At 41.1% G+C, this 15741-nt stretch overlaps 1 protein-coding gene across 1 annotated transcript in view; it reads left to right on the top strand.

The window, feature by feature from the left end:
• pinx1 (PIN2 (TERF1) interacting telomerase inhibitor 1) overlaps positions 1 to 15741 on the top strand; it is a 62553-nt gene that overhangs the window by 9891 nt on the left and 36921 nt on the right. Inside the window, exon 6 of the mRNA XM_061900633.1 lies at positions 13866 to 13948. Within this exon, the coding sequence (XP_061756617.1) occupies positions 13866 to 13948 (83 nt within the window). The remainder of the gene's footprint in view (positions 1 to 13865; positions 13949 to 15741) is intronic.

Here is a 15741-nt window from a genome sequence, read left to right as displayed (position 1 = left end):
AGGATGTTTGCTACCTGTGCTGGGTCAACTCCAGACAGTGAAGTATGGCTGTCAGACTAACTAGGTAAAATGTTATTCCAGCTCAGTTTTCAACACTGCATACAATTTTGAAGCCCTTAAAAAGCCCCTTGATAAGTGACCCTAACAGTACTTTCCTCATGCGTTTTGACCAGTGATTAATGTGTATGTTCCGTCGGACATTTGTGTTGACTGTTTGTCTTTGCCCCGGGACATACTTGTACCCCAGCCTATCATCAGCCAATAATCTGCGATGGTCCCCTGTGACTATTTCGGTGAAATGCATTCTACTTCTCTTCACCTGCTGTTTGGGCCCTCCAAAAAAGAAGGAAGCACCTGACTTTTTGGCACCTGTCAAAGATTTCGGTCTACTTTGGAAGAGGAAAGGAAAGACGGCTAATGGGAAATTTAGGATGGGTGTGTTCACAAGAAGACCAGCCTCCAGACCTATCTTTGCAGAAGAAGCTTTTTACGCAACCAAAGTTACGCTAGCTTCTCTTGTTTATCTTAATAATTGATTTGGGCGTTTGACTGCTTAATGGCAGGTGGCTGATAGGTGTCTCTCGTACAAATTGATTACTTTCTAACTGCCGGAATATATCTGATTTCCCTGCAGAGCACATAACATTTAGTATAATTTAAAAAAATTATATTTTTAACCTGTCCAGTCTAGCTACATGGGCAAATGATATTGTCGAGTTATATACCCGTATCTGCTCTACAGATTTACTTTATAAAAGAGAAGTGTGGGATACTTCTCTCGTTGCATTATTTACATTTAAGTTTATTAAGTGTTTGGATATATTTAGTGTTTGACACAACTAGACCAGAGCAGGAGAGAATAGAAAAAATTAAGACAGAGGGGACAATTGTGGGGACGAGAAACAAGACAGATGGCAACAACAAAAAATAAACTACATCAGTAAATACACTAAATATGAATATAATACCAGTATTAATTAAATAAAAAGAGATTAGTAACACAGTATCACATGCCCTTTAAGAGGAGACTGCTCTTATTGGTGAATATTGTCTATTATTCACAATCCGATGTAAGACGAGGACACACACATATTTCTTTTTTTTTTTTTAAATAATTCTAACTATTTTGGTCGTTTTAAGCATTGATTTCAAAATCGCATCAACACATTTGCTATTTACGACAACTACTACTACCTCTAATCATGGTAGTTTTAATGAGAGCAATGACTACTTTGGGACAAATGATAATCAGAATATTGTATTTTTGAGCCTGCATATGAGGAGGATGAGCTACAAGTGTTAGAAGCTGAGTGAGAAGCAGATCCATCCAGTAGCACTATTGCAAAGTGCTAAACAAGAAATACAAACTATGAACATAATAAAACAATCACTTAACATTATCAATCAATCAATCAATGTTTACTTATATAGCCCTAAATCACTAGTGTCTCAAAGGGCTGCACAAACCACTACGACATCCTCGGTAGGCCCACATAAGGGCAAGGAAAACTCACACCCAGTGGGACATCGGTGACAATGATGACTATGAGAACCTTGGAGAGGAGGAAAGCCATGGATGTCGAGCGGGTCTAACATGATACTGTGAAAGTTCAATCCATAATGGATCCAACACAGTCGCAAGAGTCCAGTCCAAAGCGGATCCAACACAGCAGCGGGAGTCCCGTTCACAGCGGAGCCAGCAGGAAAACATCCCAAGCGGAGGCGGATCAGCAGCGCAGAGATGTCCCCAGCCGATAGACAGGCGAGCAGTACATGGCCACCGGATCGGACCGGACCCCCTCCACAAGGGAGAGTGGGACATAGGAGAAAAAGAAAAGAAACGGCAGATCAACTGGTCTAAAAAGGAGTCTATTTAAAGGCTAGAGTATACAAATGAGTTTTAAGGTGAGACTTAAATGCTTCTACTGAGGTGGCATCTCAAACTTTTACCGGGAGGGCATTCCAGAGTACTGGAGCCCGAAATGAAAACGCTCTATAGCCCACAGACTTTTTTTGGGCTTTGGGAATCACTATTAAACCGGAGTCCTTTGAACGCAGATTTCTTGCCGGGACATATGGTACAATACAATCGGCAAGATAGGATGGAGCTAGACCGTGTAGTATTTTATACGTAAGTAGTAAAACCTTAAAGTCACATATTAAGTGCACAGGAAGCCAGTGCAGGTGAGCCAGTACAGGCGTAATGTGATCAAACTTTCTTGTTCTTGTCAAAAGTCTAGCAGCCGCATTTTGTACCAACTGTAATCTTTTAATGCTAGACATGGGGAGACCCGAAAATAATACGTTACAGTAATCGAGACGAGACGTAACAAACGCATGGATAATGATCTCAGCGTCTTTAGTGGACAAAATGGAGCGAATTTTAGCGATATTACGGAGATGAAAGAAGGCCGTTTTAGTAACGCTTTTAATGTGTGACTCAAAGGAGAGAGTTGGGTCAAAGATAACACCCAAATTCTTTACCGTGTCGCCTTGTTTAATTGTTTGGTTGTATCATTAAATAGAGGTCTGTGTCTAGCAGGACCGATAATCAGCATTTTGGTTTTTTTGGCGTTAAGTTGCAAAAAGTTAGCGGACATCCATTGTTTGATTTCATTAAGACACGCCTCCAGCTGACTACAATCCGGCGTGTTGGTCAGCTTTAGGGGCATGTAGAGTTGGGTGTCATCAGCATAACAGTGAAAGCTAATACCGTATTTGCGTATGATGTCACCTAGCGGCAGCATGTAGATGCTGAAGAGTGCAGGGCCAAGGACCGAACCCTGGGGAACTCCACACGTTACCTTAACGTAGTCCGAGGTCACATTGTTATGGGAGACGCACTGCATCCTATCAGTAAGATAAGAGTTAAACCAAGACAGGGCTAAGTCTGACATACCAATTCGTGTTTTGATACGTTCTAATAAAATATTATGATCGACGGTATCGAAAGCAGCGCTAAGATCGAGGAGCAGCAACATAGATGACGCATCAGAATCCATCGTTAGCAATAGATCATTAGTCATTCTTGCGAGGGCTGTCTCCGTGGAGTGATTTGCCCTGAAACCGGATTGAAAGGTTTCACATGGATTGTTAGATGCTAAGTGTTCATTTAACTGCTCCGCAACAATTTCTTCGAGGATTTTTGAAATAAAGGGAAGGTGAGACACCGGTCGGTAGTTTACCATGAGGTCAGGATCGAGGTTAGGTCTTTTAAGAAGAGGATGAATAACCGCTTTTTTGAATGCTAGGGGAACAGTGCCCGAGGAAAGTGATAAGTTTATAATATTTAGCACTGATGGACCTAATAATACAAAGAGCTCCTTGATCAGTTTCCCAGGAAGTGGGTCAAGTAAACATGTTTGTTTTATTCCATTTACACGTTGTAACAATTCCTCTAATGTTATTTCCTCAAAACAAGAGAAACTATTTTGGAGGGCAGTATCCGCCGTATATACAATCGTGTCAGTGTTAATAGAACCCAGTTGTAGCTGGGACGCATTGTCTTTAATCTCCTTTCAATTTTCTTACTAAAGAATCGCATAAAGTCATCAGCTGAGTGGGTGGAGCTACTGGAAGGAGTCCCTTGTTGGGTTAGCGATGCTACCGTACTAAACAAAAATTTAGGATCGTTTTTATTACGGTGGATGAGATTTGAGTAATATTTAGCTTTAGCTAAGGTAAGCATGCGTTTATAAGGTATTAAACCATCACTCCATGCTTGATGGTGCACCTCAAGTTTAGTCGTGCGCCATTTGCGTTCCAGCTTTCTACATAATAATTTCTGAGCTCTAGTTTCTTCTGTAAACCACGGGGTACACTTTTTTGGAGCCTTTTTTAACTTTAGCGGTGCTATGTTATCAATGGTTTCGCGCAGGGCGTCGTTAAAGTTGTTAGTGAGGTTATCAATAGAGCCCACATACTTTGGGAATGGTGCCATTACCGAGGGCAGTAGGTCAGCAAGAGTTGTCTTTGTGGCCGTATTAATGTTGCGGCTGCTATAGCAGTTATTATTATTAGTTTGCCGAACATGCGTCTGAACCTCGAATTTTATAAGGTAATGATCGGACAATACTTTAGTATACGGGAGTATCGTAACTTTGGAAACGGTGATACCCCTGACAAGCACTAGGTCTATCGTATTACCGTTGCGATGCGTGGGTTCATTTATTATTTGTGTGAGACCACAGCTATCAATTATAGTCTGGAGCGCTACGCACGGTGGGTCCGATGGGGTATTCATATGGATATTAAAGTCCCCCATAATGATTATATTATCGGCGTGTGTCACTAGATCAGCAACAAACTCTGAGAATTCATTGATAAAGTCCGAATAGGGCCCTGGGGGGCGGTAGATAACAGCCAGGTGTAGAGGCAGCGGTGTGACAGACCTCATAGTAAGCACCTCAAACGATTTATATTTATTATTTATGTTAGGACTAATGTTAAAGTTTTCGTTGTATATTAGTGCGACCCCCCCACCCCTTTTAAGAGGACGGGCAGTATGCGCATGTGTAAAGTTAGGAGGACATGCCTCGTTTAGCGCAAAAATTGTCGTTTGGTTGAAGCCAGGTTTCGCTGAGACCAATGACGTTAAGATTGTTGTCTCTGATGATATCATTAACTAACAACGTTTTGGGAGACAATGATCTTATGTTTAAAAAACCTATATTATAGGTAGTGGGCTGTTTTAGGGAATTTTTGATCAAATTACCCGTAGTAGCAATATTAATAATGTGGTGTTTATTATGCCCAGTGCATTTAGTATAATTACGACCATATCTAGGAATTGATATGACGGGAATTTTCCGATTTTTTGTTTGTTGCTTTGATAAACTGCACGCATCATAGTTAGCCACCTCAATAAAACACATCTCTAACTCTGAAACACTCAAAGCAGAAAAAACTTGTTCTAATTTAACTGACTCCTTACCCAGACCAGTAGTCTCGCATCTTCCATATAAATCCGGCTTCAGGATGGAGAGAAGTGGTGTTCTGTGGGGATTAGCCTTCTGCTTTGTTTTTAGCCCCGCTCGGCATCCGCGTTTCCGATCACACCGCTGGCGTCTGCTCCGTAGACGGCCCCCGCTGCTACTATACTCCCCTGCTTCACAGGCCGCTGGATGTAGCCGTCAGAGTATTCCCGTGCTAGTTAGCACGTCTAGCAAGCACGCGTCTATCAGTCCAAAACGGCCCGATATGTCCACATCCAGAAGTGTCTGGCGGTCGTACGGGTGTAACGGTACACAAAAATTTTGGTTCGGTACGTACCTCGGTTCAGAGGTCACGGTTCGGTTCATTTTCGGTACAGTAAGAAAACAACAAAATATACATTTTCTGGTTATTTATTTACCAAATTTGTAAACAATGGCCTTTTAACATTGGGAACACTATAAAAATGCTGCCCAAAAATAGACATAGCTCTGTAGGCTGATCAGTGCAACAGCAGGCAGTCATGAATGCTAAGCATAACAATGACATACATATACACACAGGGTCCAATGCCAGGGTTCATGTGGTCAACATATATAAAATTAAAACAAAATAAAACTTAATAAGATAAGGTAAATAATTGGCTTCTTAACAAAAACTTTCTACATATAAAGTGCAACATTTCTAAATACAAAGTGCAACATTAAACTGCTTCAAGTTGTTGCTCAAGTTAAATAAAATGAATCAGATTTTAAAAAAGTTTTTTCTACATAGAAAAAGTACAACATTAAACAGTTTCAAGTCAACTCAGCTTCAGATCAACTTTTGTTTTTATTCCCGCCCCCAGCCTTTAACCCTGATGACTTTCACTCAATCTTCATATTTTTTGCCAGAAAAATCAGTTTATCCACATTTTCTGCAGAAAGAGCAGACCTGCTTGCAGTTACAATGTCTCCAGCTGTGGAAAATACCCTTTCGCTGGGCACGGAGGTAGCAGGTATGGCGAGGTAGTGCCTGGCTAACTTGGCAGTAAGAGGATATATGGGCTCGTTGTTCTTTCACCATAGAAGTGGGTCTGAATCTAGTTTAATGCCTGAGACTGCATTGTATGAGGCAACGTCTTCTTTCACCAGCTGCAAAGTAGGCTTGTCTCCCACCTAAGTCGTGAAAAGCTCACCAAACAGTTCAGTCATTGCAGACTTCTTGACAGGTGGAGATGATTTAGATTCCCCTGAGAGTTCTGATCCTGAGGATGAACTGGCTGCTGATGTGCCTGTGGCCTCCTTACTCTGCAAATAAAATGACAAAAATATGCTTAATGAGTATTATTAACACAAGTTTATTTGTTTAAATTAAAAAAGTCATTTTCTACAAATAAAAAACATAATACCTTTTCTTCCATTGTCACTAGCTCAGTGATGAGGCTGGTGTAGATTTTGTCACGATAGGCATCATCCACATGAGGTAAGGTCTTGAACCTGCGGTCAAGGGCTGTGCATTTGTGTAGGAAATCTTCACAGTCAGAGTATCGGCCCTCGAGGTTGTCTCTGATGGCAGCCTTGATTTGACGAACAGTTGGACTGTCTTCTTCACTGGGTACCATAGAGTTCAGTACTGTGGTTTTGAGGGGCAGGATCATGGATGCCAAAGGTGCGGCTTCAGTACTAATCAGTGTGATGATTTTCTTAAGCGGTTTAAGGACCTAAACTACCTCTTCTGCCATCCTCACATCCTGGTCAGACATTATGGTTATATCTTTGTTTTTCTTGAGGGCCTTTTCTGTTAGTGCCGAATACACTGGTGCTTGCTGCTCTAGGTACAATGCCAGCATGTCGTGACTGGAATTCCATCGGGTGACGACGTCCTGAATGAGTGTGTGCTGTGGTACACCAAGCATCTCCTGTTTGGTTTTGAGTATGTGTGTAGCTGTTGAGCTACAGTGAAAGAAAGAGACGATCCTTCTCACTCTCCCTAGCAGTCTGGACACTTGGTTGAGACCTGTTGCTTTCTGTGCAGCTAAATTTATTGTGTGAGCAAAACATCCAATTTGGGGGCCCAGACCAGCTTCTTTCACTGCCTTTACAATATTTCTGGCATTGTCTGTTGTGACAGTAATTGTTCTTCCTGGCCTCTAGCTTCCACTCCAAGACAGTCTCCTTAAGTCCCTCTGCTAGAGTTGCGCTGGTGTGTTGTTCATAAATGGCCCTAGTTTGCAGAACATGGCTTGCAAAAGTCCAGGCAGGGGCCATGTGATGGGCAGTCACAGTTATGTAGCTTCTCTGTAGCTCTGGATGTCCATATATCTGTTGTGAGTGCAAAGCCTGATGCAGATGACAGATCCTGTATAACAGCAGATTTAGTTTTGTCATACATGATTTTACATGATTTTCTGGCTGAAATGTGGGCGAGAAGGTACTTTATATCGTGGCTCAATTACCTTCATCACGTGTTTAAAGCCAGTGTTTTCCACCACTGAATATGGTCCTAAATCGGCTGCTATAAAAACACCAATGGCATTTGTTATAGCTTAGGCCTTTTCTGACTCGTCGAGGAGAGGCTGTTTGATTGCGGTTGTAGCTGGGTTTGCACCAGGTTCGTCTTTCTCTTAGCTGAAACGATGTTTACTTGGGGGTGGTGCTGCTTTAAATGTGTTAGCATGTTTGATGTGTTGCCAGAAGCGTACCCTACCGCTGTTGAACAATGTCGGCAAACTGCTTTCGATTTGTCAACCTCTCGTCCTCCATTGCTATAGCGCACCGCGAAGCCAAAGTGTTCCCAAACGGGAGATCTTAAAGAGGCAGGAGGGTTTTCCAGCTCTAGCTTTTGCATGATGTCGTCGTTTTCTAGCATGCCATGTGTTTTGTCTCAGTGTGCATCGTTTACACAACGTGCAGTACGCTACTTAAAATGTCCGTGTGGAAACTCGCTCGGTATACATCCAGACCGGACCGAAGACCCCGTACCGAAACGGTTCAATACAAATACACGTACCGTTACACCCCTGCTGCAGACTAATGGGATGTTTGTATCTTCTCGTTTTAAATGAAAAATGAACCATAATCCTCACGCAGATCAAAAGAAAAAAGTTGGGCACAAAGTGTCTTTTAGTGTCTTTTTCTACTTCTCTTGATCCAAATTAATTGTCAGAGTTCAACAACTTTTTGACTTATGGCCTCGCACTTTCTACTATACAAGTGAGAGGCATTTTTCATCATCTAGAATTTACTTTTATTTTATAATGTAGTTTTGCAATGGATCTGGCTGTCTTTTTAGTAATACCTATATTTATTAGACCCATTATGTACTACAGCCATAAACTACACAAATATTGAAATTGGCCACGACAAATTTTGTTTTGAAAAAAAAAACTTGCACAAATATTTCTAAATAACAAACCAAAGTTATACTTGTTGTTTTTACTACATCATCCTACCTAAAGGCCTGTATGTAAATGCTTGCACGCATGTGCATTCAAACACGCACACAAGACATTTTGCTGCCAAAAGACATGTTTCTTGCTGGTGTAAATGCTCGGCTTGTTTTCTGAGTGATTTGTAATGACTAGCTTAGCTCGCGATTATTATGTTAACTTTGGGGAAATATCTTAATTTGTGTCCTTAAATTTGTGTTGTATGTCGACAGGAACTTTTTTTGTGGGTGCACAATAAACATCGAAACGTGTAATTACTAGGTGAGGTCTCGATGGCTGGAATGAACTTGATTAGGTATGGCCATGGTGATTTACATGATAGAGACACCTCTGCCATCTCCTCTGCCATTGTCTCCAACTTTGCGCTGCCAACTTCCATCCTAACAGCACTAGAACATTCACAGGCATTTTTTTGGACACTTTCACTGATGGAAAAGATAGGTCAGTGACATTATATGGCAGAAATGCATTTAAGGTTTAGAAATGCCTGCGAAAAAGTTGTCGGTAGACTCTTAACATGCTACTTAGCCACAAAGTAGTTTCAGCACTAAAAATGTATTTGATGTAGAAAACAGCGACATAAGACCACGCTACTTAGCTTGCTTCCTTTGTAAGTATGCAGGGTGCTTTCTTCTAATGCACTGCATCATCAATGTAGTACTACAGTACTACAGTATAGTGACATAGCAGCTTTGTTTGACCGTGCAAACATTTTCCAGCTTGAAATCATTATAAAACTTTCGACAGCTTCTCTCGTTTAATTTGGGTCCTTTTCTCTCTTTCTTGTCTTTTTTGAGCCATCTCTATCTTTTTGCAAGTTTTCTGCTACACACTCACACCACCACTCTCATGTGGGGTTTATCGGAGCAGTCTTACGGGAACAATGTATGTATTTTCAGTTTCGTGCATTTCATTAATCCATCCATTTTCTACCGCTTGTCCCTCTTGGGGTGGCGGGGGTGGTTGGAGCCTATCCCAGCTGCATTCGGACGGAAGGCGGCGTACGCCCTGGACAAGTCGCCGCCTCATCGCAGGGCCAACACAGATGGGACTACATTCACATTCGAAGGCCAATTTAGTGTTACCAATCACAGGGTCTGAATTTTTTACATTTTTTATAGCATTTGTTTTTTGGATTTAGACACAAATAGTTGACAGGAATAGTCAAACATGCAATCAATGTTGTGTATGTGTGTGTGTCCAGCCCCCTCCAACAAGTAAACAAATTTAATAAAATAAAAAAACCGAATAAATAAAAAAGAAACCACAGATATCAACATAAAACCACAGACAGTTAAATTCCTGAATGGTCATGGAGACATACAAAGACCAGCAAGCACACAAAAGGCTGATCAACCACCCACATTTAATTTATTTTTGAGTCAGGGTTAATTTGGAGATCAGTCTTTCCTACATACTTAGAAAGGAACCCAGGTCTTTGCAAACATTGTTCACGTAATTTGTGAATCTTCTTATTCCAAATGAAGTCTGGAATCTGACTATCTAATTTACAAAAGAAGGACTGAGGGACAAAAGTGGTATGCATTGGAACAGAAAGGTGAATCGCGGAAGTACATTCTTTTGAATAGAGTTGACATGGGCCACCGTTAATGAATTAAGTATTTATCAGTGTTCAAAGTCTCCCTGGACTTGTGGCTCAGTAAAACAAAGTTGGCTTTATAAAGCTCTGCAAGCAAAACCTGTACACCCAAGCATTAGCATATTTGCTAGGCAATTTTAAAAGGAAAATTGTGCTGAGAATATTTCTTAGCAGCTGAGTTTACAGGAAATATTTAACTTTTACCCATGTTCAAATTTGTAACCAGACACATGGCCAAAAGCTTGAGGAGGTCCGAGACATATAGAAGGTCCTTTGCATGGAGAGAGACTGCACACTGTGCCTACATATACCCATAATAAGTGAAGCGCTATTGACAGCGACTCAATGGCAAGAGCAAAAAGCAATGGGCTGACAGGACAAAAACGATAGAGTTGAAAGTATTGGGATTGAATATAATTTGTCCTGACCGAGGCCACTGGGGATGAATAGATAAGCTTAACCCACAAGATAAAGCTATTACTGAAGCCGAATCTGTCTAAGACATAATATAGATAGTTCCACTCCACCTTGTCAAAAGCCTTTTCCACATCCAGTGGTATCACTGCCTCTTGGATAACAGAAGCAGAAACATTGTACAATATATTGAAAATACATCAAAGATTAGAAAAGGAGTGCCTATTTCGGATGAACCCAATGTGATCTGCATTCGTAATAGATGGAAGAATCGTGTCAAGACTTAAAGCTAGCAGTTTAGACAATAATTTAAAATCTACATTCAACTCAAAATTCACACTCTCTCTGCAGAGACGTACACTCTCTGCAAAGAGTGGTGAGGACGTCGGAAAAGATCATCAGGACTCCTCTTCCTCAAATCGCAAAAAGCCGCTGCCTGACCAGGGCTCAGAAAATCTGCAGAGACTCCTCCCACCCCCACCAAGGACTGTTTTCACTGCTGGACTCTAGAAAGATGTTCCGCAGCCTCCGTAGCAGAACCTCCAGGTTCTGTAACAGCTTTTTCATTAAGGCCATAAGACTCTTAAAACGCATCATAAGCTCCAGCCCGAGAGAGAGATAAGCAGTGGAAATGGATGGATGGATTGAGGATTCATTCAGAGGTTTTTTAGTTTACTCGTATTTCTACGATTTCCAGTTCCTTTAGTGATTTCTGTCCGTGCACTGCGACGTAACTGGCTGGCTGTGTCGCCTTGGAAACAATTGCGAGATGAAATTGGCACGCTTTGCTTTGCAGAATAGACTTTCTCACCTCCGCCAAGGTTTGTTTGTTAGTTAGCAACATAACTTGAAAATTTCTTGACAGATTTTGATGAAATGTCCGAAAACAAGAATTCTTCTCATCTACTACAAACACACTTTACTTCCTTCTTACGGTGTTCTTTGCCCCCATCTTGCTGGTCCCGCGCTGCTCAGAGTATTCTGGGAAATGTAGTTTATTTCAGACCGTCCCAATGTTGAAATGCCAGAAAAAAACTACACACCAAGTTTTTAGTTTTTTTTAATACTGTCACGATTCCTGGCATTATTGTAAAGACGTTGAATTTGAAATACCACGTTATCTGGAAGACCGTTACACCCTTAATAATCGTAATTTCAATATTGATGTGAATAATCGTGACTATTATTTAGCCATTTTAAAGCAGCTCTACTTCCAAATATTGCTCTCCCACTTACTGGGAGCTGCTTTTAATTGACGTCCTGTTCATGCTAGCTCTCTCACTACCATTGCTGAGGATTGATGGCCTGTTTGAGTGTGTGTGCGTGCGTGCGTGCGTGCGTGCGTGTGTGTGTGTGGGGGGTGGGGGGGGGGTGTTGCGGGGGAGCATCAAAATCTCTGCTGTTTATTTGGAGCAGGCTCAAAGCAAAAAACAGTAACCCAGTTTTAATTGCAAGCTCCATCTTTCACCTGTCATGGCTGCAGGGGAGCTTGATGAACAACTCATCACTCTTTCCTTGTGTTTTTGTCACAACCTGTGTGTGTGGAGGGATCATATTGGATTACGTGTATATTCAAAGCTAAAAGTGTTTCTTTTTTTAACCTTTCACTTTGATAATAGTGTTGCTATACTGGAAACTGGCAGTGATCTTTTGGTCCGGTTGAACTACTACTGAACTATACGTTGTTGCCATTTGGGCCACCTTTTAAACGCTAAAAAGAAAAGTGGGATTTTGTAATCACATTATTTGCACTTTAACCTGAAAGCCTGCAATTTTTTGACATGTTCTTCCTCTTCTAAAAATCCAAAAGGTCACACTGGACGTTTTGACCTATGTTGCCCCCCCTTCCTATTTATTTTAAGTTGCTTTCTTGGTTCAGCTTCTCAGACCTATATGTGCAGTGACTTCCAAAAGCCAAGAGTGGGCAGGGAGATAGAGGTTGTAGAGCAATAAATAACCAAATGTTATCAGAGGCGCGCTGAAGGAAGAGGATGCAGCTGTACGAACAGGAGTCAGGGCCCGAGACGGACCAGTGTGTGCTCTAAGAGTCTTTGAGGCCCTGCCTGAAAATGGTAGACTGGAGGCGTGGTGCAGTCCAACTTGTCGCAAGTTTATTTTCCTTTGCCGTTTTATCCCCAAGAGAGAGACTCAAGCTCCCCTTTCTTCAGTTTGGAACTACGCCGCCATTAACACACTTAAGATCTTTGCATTTTTATAATTCCATCCTGGCGACAGCCCCAGCAGTTGACTGTGTCCTTCCGCCCTTCCCATGCTCATAAACTGGACATGTAACACATGAAAGCCACATGGGATGCATTACTTATTTTTTTCACCTTTATCTGCTTTGTTATGGCCATAATACATTGAATTTTTTCTATTACATATCATTACAGATCATATAAGTCACTGCTAACCATACTTGCCAATCTTGAGACCTTCGATTTCTGGAGGGGGGGTTTGGGGGTGGGGCGTGGTTAAGAGGGGAGGAGTATATTTACAGCTACAATTCACCAAGTCAAATATTTCATATATAAGAAATACTTGACTTTCAGTGAATTTTAGCTATATATATATATATATATATATATATATATATATATATATATATATATATATTTATTTATTTATTTATTTTATTATATATATATGCGTACATGTAAATAAAAGACATACTTGAATTTCAGTGTTCATTTATTTACAGATATACACACACATAACACTCTTAAGGGTTGAATTGTCCATCCTTGTTCTATTCTCTGGCACTATTTTCTAACCATATGCATGTACAGTAGATGGCAGTATTGTCCTGTTTAAGAGTGTCACAACATTGCTGTTTGCGGCAGACAAACTGCTTTACGGTAGACAAAAACGTGACTGCTGTTGTTGTGTGTTGTTACCGCGCTGGGAGGACGTTAATGAAATTGCCTAACAATAAATCCACATAAGAAACCATGAACTCGCCCTCGATCATTCTGCAGTTATTACGTCATTGGGCAGACACGTTGTTTATATTGTGGGAAAAAAGCGGACGTGAAAACAGGCTGTCCTCACTCAGGTCCGCGGCTTCCAGCTCCGCCTGAATTTCGGAAGATTTTCGAGAGAAAATTTGTCTTGGGAGGTTTTGGAGAGGTGTTAAATTTCGGGAGTCTCCAGAAAAATCCGGGAGAGTTGGCAAGTTTGCTGCTAACTCAAAATCGCACATTTTACAAGCTCGTAAATGAAAATGTATTCAGAAAGAGAGATACAGTTAAAACCAAAATGAATAATGTTTTTTTTCTAAATAGTTTTTATGGTTTTTATAATTCATTAATAACACAATGTTGCATAAAGACTAAAAGGTTATTTTGAAAAGGTTTGACTTGTTTGAATATTCACAAAACTTTGGCAAGTTTGTAACTCATTTTAGCCTAAACTAGCTGTTCAGTTCCATATTGCGGGTTAAGAATGTATAAATACATGTAACTTGAATGCACAATCATATTCTTTCAGGGAAAGACCTTTCCTCCCGAAGTACAACCGACCTCAACTGTATCTTTGGGAAGAGAGCAAAAAATGACACAAGTACTGAGCAGGTAAGACACACACACTCCCCATTACTAAAAGTGTAAGTGTAACACTTCATTAGGAGTTTTTAAAAGTTTAGGTAAACCTTTAAGTAAGATTGCACAGCATAAGAAAATGTTCAAATTCTCGTATTGGATGCAACATTTATATATATTTTAGATTTGGAATCCAGTTGACTTTACATTGTGTCTCCATGTGAGGCTTAGATTTCCATATTTTGTTGACCCAGTGTGTCATTTTGGTGGTAATTACCTGGGACAACCTTTGATGCTGATGCTACACTAAAGTGTTTTGCTCATGAGCCAGCCCCTCGGCCCAAGATTAGCCTCGTCACAGCGTGCGGCTTTTTAACTTTGCCAGCCAGGCCGCTGATGGTGGCAAGAGCAGCGAAATCCAGTTAAAGGATTTGCACTCTGTACCATCCCCTGTGTCACGTTTGCCTCCAACGCCGTGCTCTTCAGGTGCGCCAAAGGACTTTATTAAAGTCTGAGGAGAAATTGTGGCTAGTTCTGCAAGAAATAGAAAATATTTCCATGATGACACTTACAAAGTAGTTTTGTGTCTGCTCTTTGATCTTTCAAACTGTAGTTGCTATGATTAAAAACAAATGCGCAGTTTTGGTATCTGTTTGTATGAGTCAGATAAAATGTTTTTAAACGCATATCTTGACCTATTCTGACTGGGGATGGGGAGATTTACTGTTTACCTCTGACATGAGATTTACCTTGGACATGTGCATGCGAGATACGTATGCATTATTATATCCATCCATCCATTTCCTACCGCTTATTCCCTTTTGGGGTCGCTGGCGCCTATCTCAGCTACAATCGGGCGGAAGGCGGTTTACACCCTGGACAAGTCGCCACCTCATCGCAGGGCCAACACAGATAGACAGACAACATTCACACTCACATTCACACACTAGGTCCAATTTAGTGTTGCCAATCAACCTATCTCCAGGTGCATGTCTTTGGAAGGGACTTCACGGTGGAAGAGGGGTTAGTGCGTCTGCCTCACAATATGAAGGTCCTGCAGTCCTGGGTTCAATCCCAGGCTCGAGATCTTTCTGTGTGGAATTTGCATGTTCTCCCCGGGTACTCCGGCTTCCTCCCACTTCCAAAGACATGCATTAATATAGAAGCTTAAAATTGCCCCGGTTTTTAGGGAAAATTTGAGGTTCATCAAATATTACCTAGCATTGATTAAATTTGATTTTTATGTATTTTGAATAGAAACTAATTTTTTACAACTTTTAATCTATGAATTGTGGGTCATTGGCCTGTGTATGTAACAACAACAAAGGAAGCATGGCTGAGCCGATTTGCATTCACCTCCACACTTGGCAACACAATAGGTTATGGGAGAAAAGATCACCTTAATAAAGCTAATCGTATTTTCAAAATGTGCCACGCTGCTGTCAAATACACTGGAAGAAAGATTCCCTTATCACTAATTTGAAACTGCAACATGGAGTCAGCATCGAAATGTATTAGATTGTGTCCTGTGAATCTAGATGTATATCGTACCTGTTAAAGACCAAACATGCCTATCCCTCAACCCTGATTTCCACAAGATGCGGAACGCCAACGAAGTGTAACTGCCATAACACGGCACTGCCATCTACCCTCCGGCAATCCATGTAGCAGATTGGCCGTGCAGCAAAATATCTCGGACTTTAACTATATCTCGGGAGTATGCGCATAATCATCAATCAATGTTTATTTATATAGCCCCAAATCACAAATGTCTCAAAGGACTGCACAAATCATTACGACTACAACATCCTCGGAAGAACCCACAA

This window comes from Nerophis ophidion, linkage group LG05 (assembly GCF_033978795.1).
Source record: "Nerophis ophidion isolate RoL-2023_Sa linkage group LG05, RoL_Noph_v1.0, whole genome shotgun sequence".
Lineage (NCBI taxonomy): Eukaryota > Metazoa > Chordata > Actinopteri > Syngnathiformes > Syngnathidae > Nerophis > Nerophis ophidion.
This window is presented reverse-complemented; position numbering and strand designations above follow the sequence as displayed.